Source organism: Candida metapsilosis, assembly GCF_017655625.1.
Source record: "Candida metapsilosis strain BP57 chromosome Unknown scaffold3, whole genome shotgun sequence".
Classification (NCBI taxonomy): Eukaryota; Fungi; Ascomycota; class Pichiomycetes; order Serinales; family Debaryomycetaceae; genus Lodderomyces; species Lodderomyces metapsilosis.
Genome location: NW_027138161.1, coordinates 1,136,590 through 1,149,361, shown reverse-complemented (window position 1 = coordinate 1,149,361; position 12,772 = coordinate 1,136,590). Strand labels below are relative to the sequence as shown.

The window sequence follows — 12,772 nt, the reverse complement described above, 5'->3', positions numbered from 1 at the left end:
GGGAGTGGAAACGGTGGTTTCGAATCAAACCAGATCATTGTAGATGTTTATATACATGTGCGATGCAGTACTTTCTTAAAGCAAGTATAAATGACAAATTGTTTTTGCGTGTGGTTGCAAATTTTAGAAAAGGGAAGTTAGTCATAATAAAAGCCTTTTTCTGAACCACGTTTAATAGCTCACCTTTTGTTTCAATAGTCGCAGAAGGTCTAGATTTCTCCGCATGTGGTTCCAACAGAACTCACATCCCTTGCTTCCATTGTCGAGTTTTAAAGTTATGGTTAGTTAATCAAATGTCTCATTTTGTGTCACTTCATTTTCCACGTGAGAGAATAATACAAAATGGTTAGTAATTGGCACTCCTTGATTTCTTAAAGACCTTTTTATTTATTAATGCTATCAAAAACACACTGTTACATCGAGCTTTGCTAAGCTGTCAAGAAAGGTTACCAATTTTGGTTCACACGCTATGCGGTATCTCAAGTCAATTCGGAAGTTCCGTTAACTACTGTTGTAAATCCAGAATAAGCAACTCTGGGGTAAAAACTCTGGGTGGGACGGTGGCGCTATCATCTATTGACACCATTAAAAGCCCATATATAAACTTCACTCTCCAATTGAATTGACAGAATGCATGTTTTTGATTTACCGATTCACATTATCGGTAAAATTCTTCCTGTTGATGAATACATTTTGAAGGTTCCGGTATCTATTGGAATAAAATTAATAAACAACTTGCCCTCGCTTAAAAAGGCACAAACTGTGACCTCATACTTGTCGGGAGACGGTATCGATAATTTGGGTTCGTCATATCAACCATTCGCTTTCGAACGCATATATTCTAGGTACATTTATGTCAACACGGACATGGAAATTGATCCTCCTTATTATAGCCAGTACATTATTTTGGAGTTTAGAGACGTTCAAGTTTGTGCTGAGAGATATTATCGACCTCATCCACCATTGCTCCTCAAACACTTCTCCACAAAGGGCTACGAAGGCTTGAAATTTTGGACGGGTAAATTTAGAAAGTCGCAGTTTCTTTGGTATCCTGAGGTCTCATTTGCTTCATTGAGCACAATCAACAGAACACTGGCGGTATTTGAAATGCCAGACAAGGTGCTGCTCACTAGAGAACACTTTGAGGCACTTCAAGCTGTGAACCAAATCTTTGGTTGTTCCATAGAGCATCAACGTGTTTTCCTCAGTAATTTAAGCTCCATCACTTTTAACTTGACCGTGGGTAAGTACTTGGAAGTCAAGGACTCTTTGGCGTGCACTTCAAATGACAGCAAGCCACGTCCCAAACAGTTGCACATTCATCTTAGATTCAAGCGAGATTACATTGAAAACAAAAAGATTGTAAGCACAGCCCCATATCCAGAAGCACTTCCATTGGAATGGATTACTGATCTATTTGAACCCTCAAATATACAATCGTTTTCATTGAGTTATTTTGCTCCGGGCTCCACGATTGACTTTCCAGAAGATTTTCTCAGAAGCTTGAGGGGAGCAAGCTGTATTAACATTGCCGTGGAAGAGCTTGGTATTGCATCGTTGCCTGTATTTCCGCAATCTAGTGGACCAAGTATGTATCTTCAGTTCAAGGTTGGATTAGAGTTTTACAAACGAATCAAGGATCGGTATCATCGAGGTGTGTGGAAAGTGTTTACTGACTACGATGGGGCGACCTTTATCAATTCAAATAGAACTAAGTTGTTCTTTTGAGATTATATAGAGACAAATACAATAAGCCAAGTGTAGCTTTAAATATCCTGTCTTGTAAATTTTACATCCCGCCTGCATCAGCTTTGTGTACGATTCGCTGGTTGCTAGATTTTCGGTTCCTTGATTCTCCGAATTTCAAAATCCAGCACAATCAAGACACCAATTGCTTACGCTCACTCTCAAATTAACCTGGCCTTACTAGTCTGAAAGAGAACACCTGTACTATGCAACATCACAACTCAATTAACTTTAGTCCTAAAATGCTCTTCGGAAAGAGAAGACCTGACCTTCTTGATTTACCAATCGAGTTAATTGCAAAAATCATCCCACCTGAAGACTACAGTTTGCATATACCGACAGCACTTGGAATCCGCATAATCAATAATCTACCACCTCATAAGAAATGCAAGTTTGTGCTCCAACAATTGGCCGGATTTTCTAATGAGGAAGTATCCGACTTTGGTAAAAAGTATGCTCCATATGTGTTCGTAACTTCCGAATTACAAATCAGTCCCGAAGACTACAAAAAGTATATTATACTTGAGATGCAAGAATTGAACGACTATGAAAAGTCCTTGACCGATGTGCCTTTATTTGGAGGGGGAAACGTTGAGACAAACACCTACGCTAGAGGCTATTACTACTTGAAAAAGTGGACGGGTGACTTTCACACATCTCAATACCTATGGCTACCAGGATATGAAATTGTTAATGATAGTCTGATATTAGAACGCGCTGCTCGAATAGAGATGCCTAAACAGGTGAAACCAAAGATCATTACTTTTGGTTCGGTGATGTTTGGCCCAATTGCGGCAGTGGCACCGACCATTCGGAATAGATTTTTTGCAAATTTAACAGAATTGACGCTTAATTTAACAGTGGACAAATACCTTGATTTTATGTCTCTCGTGAAGAGCTCACTGACGCGCAGATTGTTAGCCCCTAGGAAACTACATCTCCTTTTCCAAGTTGGTCCAAGCTCTAAGAAAGGTACCGGTTTGACTGACACTTGCAGGTATCGAAAATCGTTTCCTGTCGGATGGATTACTAATCTTTTCAGCTTTGAAAACATGACCGCATTCACTTTGCACTACTATGCTCCTGGAACAACAATCGAATATCCCAGAGATTTCTTTAAGACATTGACTAAAGTGAGATCGATAAATATTGCAATTTGGAACTTTGATGTTACTATGTTGCCACTTGAGCCTCATGATGGACAAGATGACCACTATATTCAAATCAAGGTGGCGTTGGAAACATACAATCAGGTCAAAGATAATTATCATCGTGGAGTGTGGAAAGTTATTCTCGAAAGTGATAAAGCTACATTCTTGAATGAAAGGGGAACAAAATTGATCGAGGTATGACCTCCCAGAATAGTCTATATTATAGCTGTGACGAAGCCGTGTCGGTGCTTGTTTTGTCATGTCAAAGCTGTGTTCATCCTAAAGAAATAGACTTTCCGAGTTCTGTTTTTGTGTACTTTTGCTTCTACGTGGTCTTTGCTTCCTCAAGCTTAACCTTTCCCCAATCTTGCAATTCACTATTTAATTCGACAACCACTTCTAAGCTAATTATAGTGTTGTAACTGTGATTCCTGCCACAGTGTTTGGTAAAGCAATCAGACGCTGGTGCTTGTTTGTTGAAATACAGGATTGATCCTAAGCCCAAAAGATGCACCTTTTTGACTTGCCTATGGAAGTACTTCTCAAGATCCTAACAATCCATGAATATATCTTGAGAGTACCAACGCATATCGGTATCCAGTTGATCAACCAGCTACCTTCAAGGAAAAGGTGTAAATTTGTCATTGAGGGATTGACATGGAGAGATTATTACGACGACGGAGTAACAGAGTTTGCCAAAAAGTACTCTCCATTCGTGTATGTGATCTTTCAGCTCGATATCGAAGCAAAATATTATGATAAAAGCATATTATTGTCATTTGAGGACGTGAAGTGGTGGGAAGGTCGAGCGCTCCCCATTCAGCTCTGTGGTTACCCTCGAAATATAGATGTGTTTGCTAGAGCCTACAAGTATTTGAAAATTTGGACGGGTGACTTCGCGCAAGCACAATACTTGTGGTTTCCCAACGTGGCTATTGTTCAAGAGAGAATTTTCTGGGATGACACTGCGCTGTTTGAAATGCCAAGGAAGGTGAAAATATCGACAAATCAACTATGTGAGCTTGGAGTGATGAACAAACATCACGGCCGGGCTATTGAGCTACAAACAAAGCTATTTGAGCCTTTAAAAAGCATTTCTTTAAACTTATCAGTTATAACGTATCTTGAACTTGTAGGTATCGCAAAGAGCTCAATGCAGGGTTGCCTCAGACCTTGGTGGCTATATATAAAATTCAAGTTTGCTTCACAAGTGAACGGAGAAGAGCAAGGATGTAACGTGCACCCATGTCACAAAGGCTTTCCTATCAATTGGATAACAGACTACTTTGATTTAAGTAAACTTTGCTCATTTTCACTTGACTATTTTGCTCCTGCGACGACAATTGACTTCCCTGGAGACTTCATGAGGACACTTTGGAATATAAACTGTCTCAATATATCCGTATGGGAGCTCGATGTTTCTAAGTTACCAGTTTTATCAGGCGCCGTTTGGGATGGATACACGAAGCAATTTATTCAGATCGAAATTGCAAGGGACCATCAACTTAAATTCCGAGTCCATCGGGGTATATGGAATGTTTTAGACGAAAGCGACAGAGTCATCTTCACTAATGTGGGCGGCACGAGGATACAACCAGTTAATTAATTAGATTTGTATTTCAATAGTGAGTTTATACTTGATCACAGAAAGATGATATCAATACCACTCTGGGTAGTTGGACACGTGATAAAAAGCTACATATCTTTGATTTGCCCGTTACTTGTAAAAATCTTTCTAGTGCTGTTACAGATCACATAGAGACACTATCCCTTCCAACCACGAACGGGGTCTTCACTGGGCTTGTTCAAGTTTTTTCAACTTCAGCCTACAAAACTTGCATGATCAAAATATATCTTGAGGGGAATCAAACTCTCATAGATTTGTGCTTTCCCCTCAGTTATGAAACCCTCTTCTCTAAAGTAGGTAGTAGTGGCAAATTATATAACTGAAAGAAAACGTTTTTAAGTTTGTAAAATGTGGAGAAAAAGATAACACCTCCTACTCGTTTTTACTCCTTGCCATTTGTCATCCTTGATTTATAAACAAGCCTATCAAAGATGAGTCCTCCAATCCAAGATAGATCACTAAGTTCTACTCGCTTCAGGCTACTATGAAAGTTAGGCATCCGCTGCTTAAAGACTTGCCATTAGAACTAATTCTACGGGTACTCCCATTCGAAGAGTGTCTCTTAAGTCAACCATTAGAGATATCTCTACCATGGCTCAATTTTATGGGGAGCAAAAGATGCTATAGGTTGTTAGGGGAAAGTGGGATAGGAAATGCTCGGTGTGGTTTCAAATTTGAGTTGGAAATGAAGTATGGAAAGTTGATCTACATTAATTACGGAAAGCCGGTTGATTCAAAGTACCTCAAGCAGTACATTATCTTTGATGCAGAGGATATTGGCGACTTCATATATGAATATCCTGATTTGCTTAGGTGCATGAAGGTCTGGACGGGAGATTTCCAACATGATAAATACATTTGGTTAGATTGCGTCGATATTGAAAGTAACAGTTCAAGAAATCTACACGATGTGGTATTCACTAACATCAGAGAAATGGACTTGAAGCATACTTTCAAACCGCGTTATTTATTTGATTCGAAACACCTGTCTGGTATACAAGCGATGTGGTTGATTGATAATTTGAGATATGAGTTTGTTTCCAACTTGAAGCACGTTGAGATAGACATGAGTATGGAGAGCTATACCAAATTTAGAGATGAGTTTAGTATAATCATAGGTCGGCATCCAAAAATTTCACCAAAGTCCTTGCATATCTACTTGAAATTGGATAAATACCAAAACTACCCTCAAAATTTTCCCATTGAATGGGTCACCAGTATTTTCAACTTACAATCGGTGGAAGACTTTTCACTACATTACTACGAGAAGAGTACTTATGTTGCTTACTTGAGTGATTGGATTGAAAAGATGCCTCATTTGAAGTCATTAAACTTGGGGTTTGGAATTATAAATTTTACGCAAATCCCTAGACAAATTGAGGATGCTCATCACCATGACAAGACCAGTATTCAGGTCAAGGTGGATAAGAAATACTTTAATTCTGTTCAACACAAATACAACCGGTGCCATTGGCACGAAAAGAAGTTTAAAGATTGTGTTATTGTTTATAGGCCAGTACATTAGATAAGTATTAGATTAACGTATTTATAAGTGAAGTTTTCCGCAAATTTGCAGCAAAATTTTGGCAAACATTTCAAAGGCACACTTTGAAATATGGAGAGCTAAAGGTAACGCCTGAAGCATTAGAAGCTTCTGCTGTAGTTGCCTGTAGTGTTTTTTTGGAGTAGCATAAGCATGTCAAAGTTGACATTTTCACGTGACTTGATCTCTCTCTTTAGTGTGTCACTCATCCTAAAAAAAATTACGTATGCAATGTCTTATCACCACCCTCATCATTGACATCGTTAATCGTCATCTAATCACTTAGAAGACTGTTAGGTCCTATCCTGATACCCAGAAAATGAAGAGACATGAGTTTATCCAGTGAGTTGCACCAAGTACGATCCATTGATAGTGGGGATGAGGGATCAAGCTCCATAAACACGCCCCCCGAGTCTACAACAAGTCTACTACGAAGAATCTCATCTCCAGTAGTGTCTGATTTACCTAGCATATTCAGCCACTTACGATCTAATGATAGTGAACCAACGATGAAAAATGCCAGTGGCAAGAGCATAATAAAGCGTGTTTTCAATGGCAATAGGTCTAGTGACAGTGTTGCTTCAACTGGTTCCTTGTCATCAGATTCAAGTCAGGTATCCGAAAGACCTGATAATCAGAGCTCCTCCAATAGCAAAGAAGCAATACCGCAAGAGCTTGATACAACTATAATGAAGTCAATTGATCAGTTGAGAGTGCCCAACATATTTCAAACAGATGGACTACCGTTACTAAAAGTATCACATAAATCAAAAAAGAGAATCCTACTATTCATTGATTTAGTTAATTTCTCCTTTCTTTGGAAGTTGGCTTCCAATACAACCGCACTGGGAAGTAAGCGGCTATCAATGCATGGATCAAGTCAGCGAGTCCATGACTTTACAGTTGACGACATCAAATTTGTGTACACGCATGAACAAGGATCCAACTATCGCGAGGAACTACGAATATCGAAGGAGTTTGAGGCTAGATGGATTACATTGATTTACTTTAATCAAAAGAAGGGAAACTTAAAAATGTTACATTTGATAGCCGATACAGAGCACGATTTTAAACGCTTGAATCTGGCAATCACCACGATGAAGGACTTGCGACATCATCTTGCAACTGAGTTTCTAGTTGATTTGAACGAGTTGGATGAAGCACATATGAAGATGATTTTGGATCGTGAGGTTCCGGTTCAGCAAAAACATCCAACAAAAGAGTACCTCACGTTCAACGATATCTTAAAATATGCAAGGCGATTGGGTATTAGTGTAAATAAGCTGTACTTGGAGAGCATATTTGACAGCGTATTTCAAGCCCACAGCAAGTTGGACAATTCAAATGAGAAAGGTCTTAACTTTGAACAATTCAAGGAATTTATATCCATACTAAAGAGGAGAGATGATGTAGTAACTATTTGGAAGAGTTGCTGTACAGATTCGTCTCTTGGGATGAGTCTTTCAGACTTTGAGCGCTTCTATTTGAATATGCAACATGAAAAGCAAGATAGAACTGAGATAAGTTCCATCTTTAAACAGTTTCAGACATCTGGAGACTATTGGACAGCAGAGGGTCTAAATTCGTACCTTTTATCAAGTCACAACTACCCTATTCTCAGTGCCGAAAGAGAGAATTATTTTTCCTATCCATTGACAGACTACTACATATCGTCATCACACAACACATACTTGACAGGAAGGCAAGTTGGGGGTGATTCATCAATAGACGGTTATGTGCGAGCACTACAACGAGGCTGTCGATGCATTGAGATTGATATATGGGATGGCCCCAATGAAGAAGATGAAAATTCTCTGGATCCAGAGCCCATAGTTAACCATGGAAGGACTTTCACCAAGCCGATCAAATTTGCTAACGTTGTAATGGCTATCCAAAAATTTGCATTTATCACATCGCCATATCCATTGATTATTAGTTTGGAGATAAATTGCTCGCCTTTGAGTCAAAGGAAAGTAGTCAAGATATTAAAAGAGACGTTGCGATCCAGTCTAGTTACAAACCCTATCGATGGTAGTTCCACTTTGCCTTCTCCGGAGAACCTCAAGTACAAATTCCTTGTCAAGGCAAAAAAGACCAGTCCTTTTAAAGATTTGGTTGAAACTGATGAAGGTAGCTTCACCACCTCCACAACCACAACATCATACTCGGAAGACAATAATACAACTCCTGAAACAAAGACTTTTAGTTTGAGAAGAAAAACGAAAGCTCCCAAAGTGATTGATCAGGTGAGTGAGTTAGGAGTGTACTTACAAGGAATTAAATTCAGAAACTTTTCTTTACCAGAGTCAAAGATTTATAACCATTGCTTTTCCCTAAGTGAAAAAACCATTAACAAGATGTTGAAAGATGACGTGAAGAAAACCTCATTGGATAAGCATAATAGAAAGTATTTTGTACGTGTTTATCCATCAGGGTACAGAGTAACATCATCAAACTTTAACCCGATCAAATATTGGCAACACGGAGCACAAATGGTGGCTACAAATTGGCAAACATACGATCTTGGGCAACAATTAAATGAAGCAATGTTTGAAGGCGTTGATAAGAAGGGTTACGTTTTAAAGCCAGCCCACTTAAGGAAGCCCATTATCAAAAGTTCCAAGTTTTTCAAAATGTTCCATCCAGCATCCAAGACAATCCGATTCAGTATAAGCATCATTAGTGCGCATCAATTACTGAAACCAAAGGACACTGATGAAGTTATTAGTCCGTTCGTCACGTGTGAGATAATTGGAGCTGAAAATATCCACTGGGATTCCCCCTCAATGGAGCATGGACGAACCAGAGTTATCATGGACAATGGGTTTAATCCTATCTGGAATGAAACGTTTAGTGGATCCATTACAGGCTCACCAGATTTGGTCTTTGTTAAATTCGTAGTGAACTCAGTAACCAACATGGACAAAATGGACGATGCACACCCCTTGGGACTACTTGTTGCTAAATTGAGTTATTTAAAACAGGGGTACAGGTACTTGTACCTCAACGACTTGTTTGGTGAACAGTTGGTATACTCTTCCTTGTTTATCAAGATTTCATATGACTTTGTGTAATTTACGATGAGATGACATTTTAATTTTTTTTTTTTCCTTTTTGTAAAAATCATCTTCACTTCTGGAAGACCATACAAACTGTGCTTTCAAAAATGGGGAAAATATCGGCCAATGATAAGCTTAAACAGCGTCATAATCCACTCTTGAAAGATATCTCTTCTCAAGGTGGTAATTTGAGAGCGACACCTAGATCAGCACATACAAAGAATAAAAAGTCCAAGGACAACGAAGTGAATGAACAGGGCGAGGAAGGATATTTAGATGCCGTTAGTTCGAGAAAGATTTTGCAATTAGCGAAAGAGCAACAAGACGAGTTGAGAGATGAAGAAGAGGCTCAAACGCCAAACTTTTCCCAAGCGTTTAAGGAGCAGGATGATAGTAGTGATGAGGATGATCAAGAATACTCTGACTTGGAAGAGGAAGAAGAGGAAGTCATTTACGATGAGGAAGAAATTGAAGTTGATGAGAAAGATGCAGAACTATTCAACAAATACTTTCAAAATAACGGACCATCAGGGCAAAGTATAAACTTGGCCGATAAGATTCTTGCTAAAATTCAAGAAAAAGAACTGCAACAACAGGAGCAAGTACAAGAAAGACCACAAGATGCCGTATTGCTACCTCCAAAAGTCATCATGGCCTATGAGAAAATTGGTCAAATTTTATCGACATACACCCATGGTAAATTACCCAAATTGTTCAAGATTTTACCCAGTTTGAAAAATTGGCAGGATGTGTTGTATGTAACAAATCCAGGAAAATGGACTCCTCATGCCACATATGAAGCCACAAAGTTATTTGTATCTAACTTGACGGCTAACGAAGCTCAAAAGTTTGTCGAGTTGGTACTCTTGGAGAAGTTTAGAACATCAATAGAAGATTCAGATGACCACTCGTTAAACTATCACATTTATCGTGCATTGAAAAAGTCATTGTATAAACCAGGAGCATTCTTTAAAGGGTTCTTATTGCCATTGGTTGATGGATACTGCTCCGTTCGTGAAGCTACTATTGCCGCCTCGGTATTGACAAAAGTTTCAGTCCCAGTTTTACACTCCTCAGTTGCATTGACTCAATTACTACAAAGAGATTTCAGTCCAGCAACTACGGTGTTTATCAGAGTGTTGATTGAAAAGAAATATGCTCTCCCGTATCAAACTTTAGACGAATTGGTGTTTTATTTCATGAGATTTAGAAATGCAGCTCAAGATCAAATGCAAGTTGATGAATCAGAAGATAAGAAGGCACCTCAATTGCCTGTTGTGTGGCACAAGGCTTTTCTTTCGTTTGCACAACGTTACAAGAACGATATTACTGATGATCAAAGGGATTTCTTACTTGAAACCGTAAGGCAGAGATTCCACCATGCTATAGGGCCAGAGATTAGAAGAGAGTTGTTAGCTGGTAAACCAAGAGTGACAGCTGCTGATGTTCCAAAAAAGGACGGACTAATGGTAGATGCATTCTAAGTACTGTGTATTGAAAAATTCTATTTTTAAACCTCTTGGGTTGATGTTCTTTTCCTTGCCTCTTCACATAAATGGTTAAAATCGGCAGCCAATGCATAGTAGCTTTGTACCACACCGATGATTGTCAATGCAACGGTACTTCCATACCATAACCCATCTAATGATCCCTTCCAAGGGGAATAGAATGAAAGATAAATCGACAATGGGAGACCAACAACATAGTATGAAAATAGGTTTACAATTCCTCCAATCTTGGTCTGACCTTGTCCTCTTAAACAACCAGCTGAATTTGCATTCATAGCGTCGGAGATCTGCATCAATGCAATAAGCCACATGACACCAAGGACAATATCAATGACTTCTTGATCTTTGGTAAAGGCATTTGCAATAGGTCTGCGGAAACAGTATAATGCAAGAAAGTTTAACGCGGAGATGACTAATCCAAAGGTAAGAGACACTTTAGTGGTCACCTTTGCAGATTCACCTAACCCTGCGCCTAAAAAGTTGGCAATTCTAGATGATGATGCAATTCCAATGGCAAATGGCACTTGATATGTCAATGAAGCCATGGTAGTACCAATAGACTGAGCTGCAAGAGATTTTGTATCAATATACGATGCCAATAATGTCAAAATCTCAAATGCAAGAAACTCGGCTTCCAACATAACAAGACCTGGGATAGCCAACGAGACCAACCTTTTCCACCCTTTAAATGCTTGTTTGATATTGAGCCCACCCCAACATCTCAATGGGTGAAATCCATTTGGCGTGTCCTCTGGCTTGACAAAAAATACTGTAAACACAAACAATCCAATTGCCATTAACCAATAGTTGATGGCCACTGAAATTGGTGCACCAATATACCCAATTTTTTTAACCAAGTACAAATTCATCAACAAATTCGATGGGGCAGCAACGAGCAACACATATGCACCCACATTGTATATTCCCTGTGCTTGTAAGAATCTTTTACCACATTCGAATAAAATGTAAGCTGGAATACCCATTGAGACATATTGTAGATATTGAGCAGCAAACTTTGCCGTTTCCCTATCCGGTACGAGAAGACAAATCAAATCGTATCCAAAAAACACCCACACAACCAACACTGGAAACATGACAACTGTAATAAGCGCAGTACATTTTTGAAAGTAATCACCAACCATTGTGTACTTCTTAGCACCAAAAGCTTGCGGGCACAAAGTATCCAAAGCTGTAGCGATACCTTGAATAGTGGCATACCCAGTTATATTTGCTGTCATGGCACCCATTGAAACAGCTGCTAACTCAGTTGCTCCAATATGCCCAACACTAAAGACTGAAACAGTCGAGAGTGAGCATTGGAGGAGGAAGGTAACGACAGAGGGAATTGCCGAGCTAATTAATGTTTTCAACTCGATAGCAGCAGTTGTCACTTCAATCCGGTTTTTCTGTATAGCATCCTCGAAAGCATCCATAACATCATCATCACTTTTCAAGTCATTAACTGGAATATGGTTTTCTTGTAGCAATTCCCGTTCCTGCTCCAACAATTCCCTAGCAGCTGTACTCAGTTGACGTCTATTCCTGAAAGGATGAAGATTAGGGTCCACTAAGGAGGCTTGGGTTCCCTGTACATCTAACAATGGTGAGTTCTCATCTGAAATTTCATCCTGTTGCCCATGTCTGTCAGGTGAACCGATAAAGTCTGAAGGAATGTAAAGTCCACCTTTACCAACTGAACCGTAAACAACAGAAGCCCTTCTTTTCAGATTTGAGTGTGTAAACTGGTGAGTTCTGTCTGGATGTGTCATAGTGTTGTTTGTTAAGTACCACTGTGGTTTAGAAAAGAGAGGGTAATATAAACTTTGACGATGAGTAAAGTTTGAGCCACAAAATGCGTAGCCTCGAAAAAGAAATTTTAGTGCATTGCTTATTCAGGGAAAAGCGCATTGGTGCGGATAAAGTAAGGGGCACGAAAACCTAAACGTAAACGAAGATCAAAGAGTGATCAGTGATACTGCAAATGCTGAGGTAACATTTGAGCCTCGGTTGTCGAGCACATATACTACAATCACGAATGTAAGAAACCCCCACTGGTGTTGTCGTCTATTGATCTCTATAAAGGTTCAAACCTCGTGCGTGGATGTTCTCTTCCTGGCTTCATCACATAGGTGGCTGAA

The 12,772-nt window shown here is 39.3% G+C and overlaps 4 protein-coding genes and 1 pseudogene across 5 annotated transcripts; 4 read left to right on the top strand and 1 right to left on the bottom strand. All coding sequences in view use genetic code 12, as the record gives it.

Moving 5' to 3' along the window:
• The first annotated feature begins 630 nt into the window (after window positions 1-630).
• Window positions 631-4,503, top strand: I9W82_003289 (annotated as a pseudogene). Its single transcript has 4 exons — window positions 631-1,592; window positions 1,931-3,092; window positions 3,189-3,229; window positions 3,474-4,503. Coding segments are annotated over exons 1-4 (3,195 nt in total).
• Window positions 4,504-5,008: 505 nt separating this feature from the next.
• I9W82_003288 (uncharacterized protein) lies at window positions 5,009-6,049 on the top strand (the record flags this gene model as incomplete). The annotated part of the gene is made up of 1 exon (XM_067692237.1): window positions 5,009-6,049. The coding sequence occupies one exon, from the start codon at window positions 5,009-5,011 to the stop codon at window positions 6,047-6,049; it is 1,041 nt and encodes a 346-aa protein (XP_067548637.1).
• Window positions 6,050-6,396: 347 nt separating this feature from the next.
• PLC1 (phosphatidylinositol phospholipase C) lies at window positions 6,397-9,141 on the top strand (the record flags this gene model as incomplete). The annotated part of the gene is made up of 1 exon (XM_067692236.1): window positions 6,397-9,141. One exon carries the CDS (start codon window positions 6,397-6,399, stop codon window positions 9,139-9,141), a length of 2,745 nt encoding a protein of 914 aa, XP_067548636.1.
• Window positions 9,142-9,233: 92 nt separating this feature from the next.
• ENP1 (snoRNA-binding rRNA-processing protein) lies at window positions 9,234-10,610 on the top strand (the record flags this gene model as incomplete). The annotated part of the gene is made up of 1 exon (XM_067692235.1): window positions 9,234-10,610. The coding sequence occupies one exon, from the start codon at window positions 9,234-9,236 to the stop codon at window positions 10,608-10,610; it is 1,377 nt and encodes a 458-aa protein (XP_067548635.1).
• A 26-nt stretch (window positions 10,611-10,636) lies between these two features.
• I9W82_003285 (uncharacterized protein) lies at window positions 10,637-12,403 on the bottom strand (the record flags this gene model as incomplete). The annotated part of the gene is made up of 1 exon (XM_067692234.1): window positions 10,637-12,403. The coding sequence occupies one exon, from the start codon at window positions 12,401-12,403 to the stop codon at window positions 10,637-10,639; it is 1,767 nt and encodes a 588-aa protein (XP_067548634.1).
• Window positions 12,404-12,772: the final 369 nt, after the last annotated feature.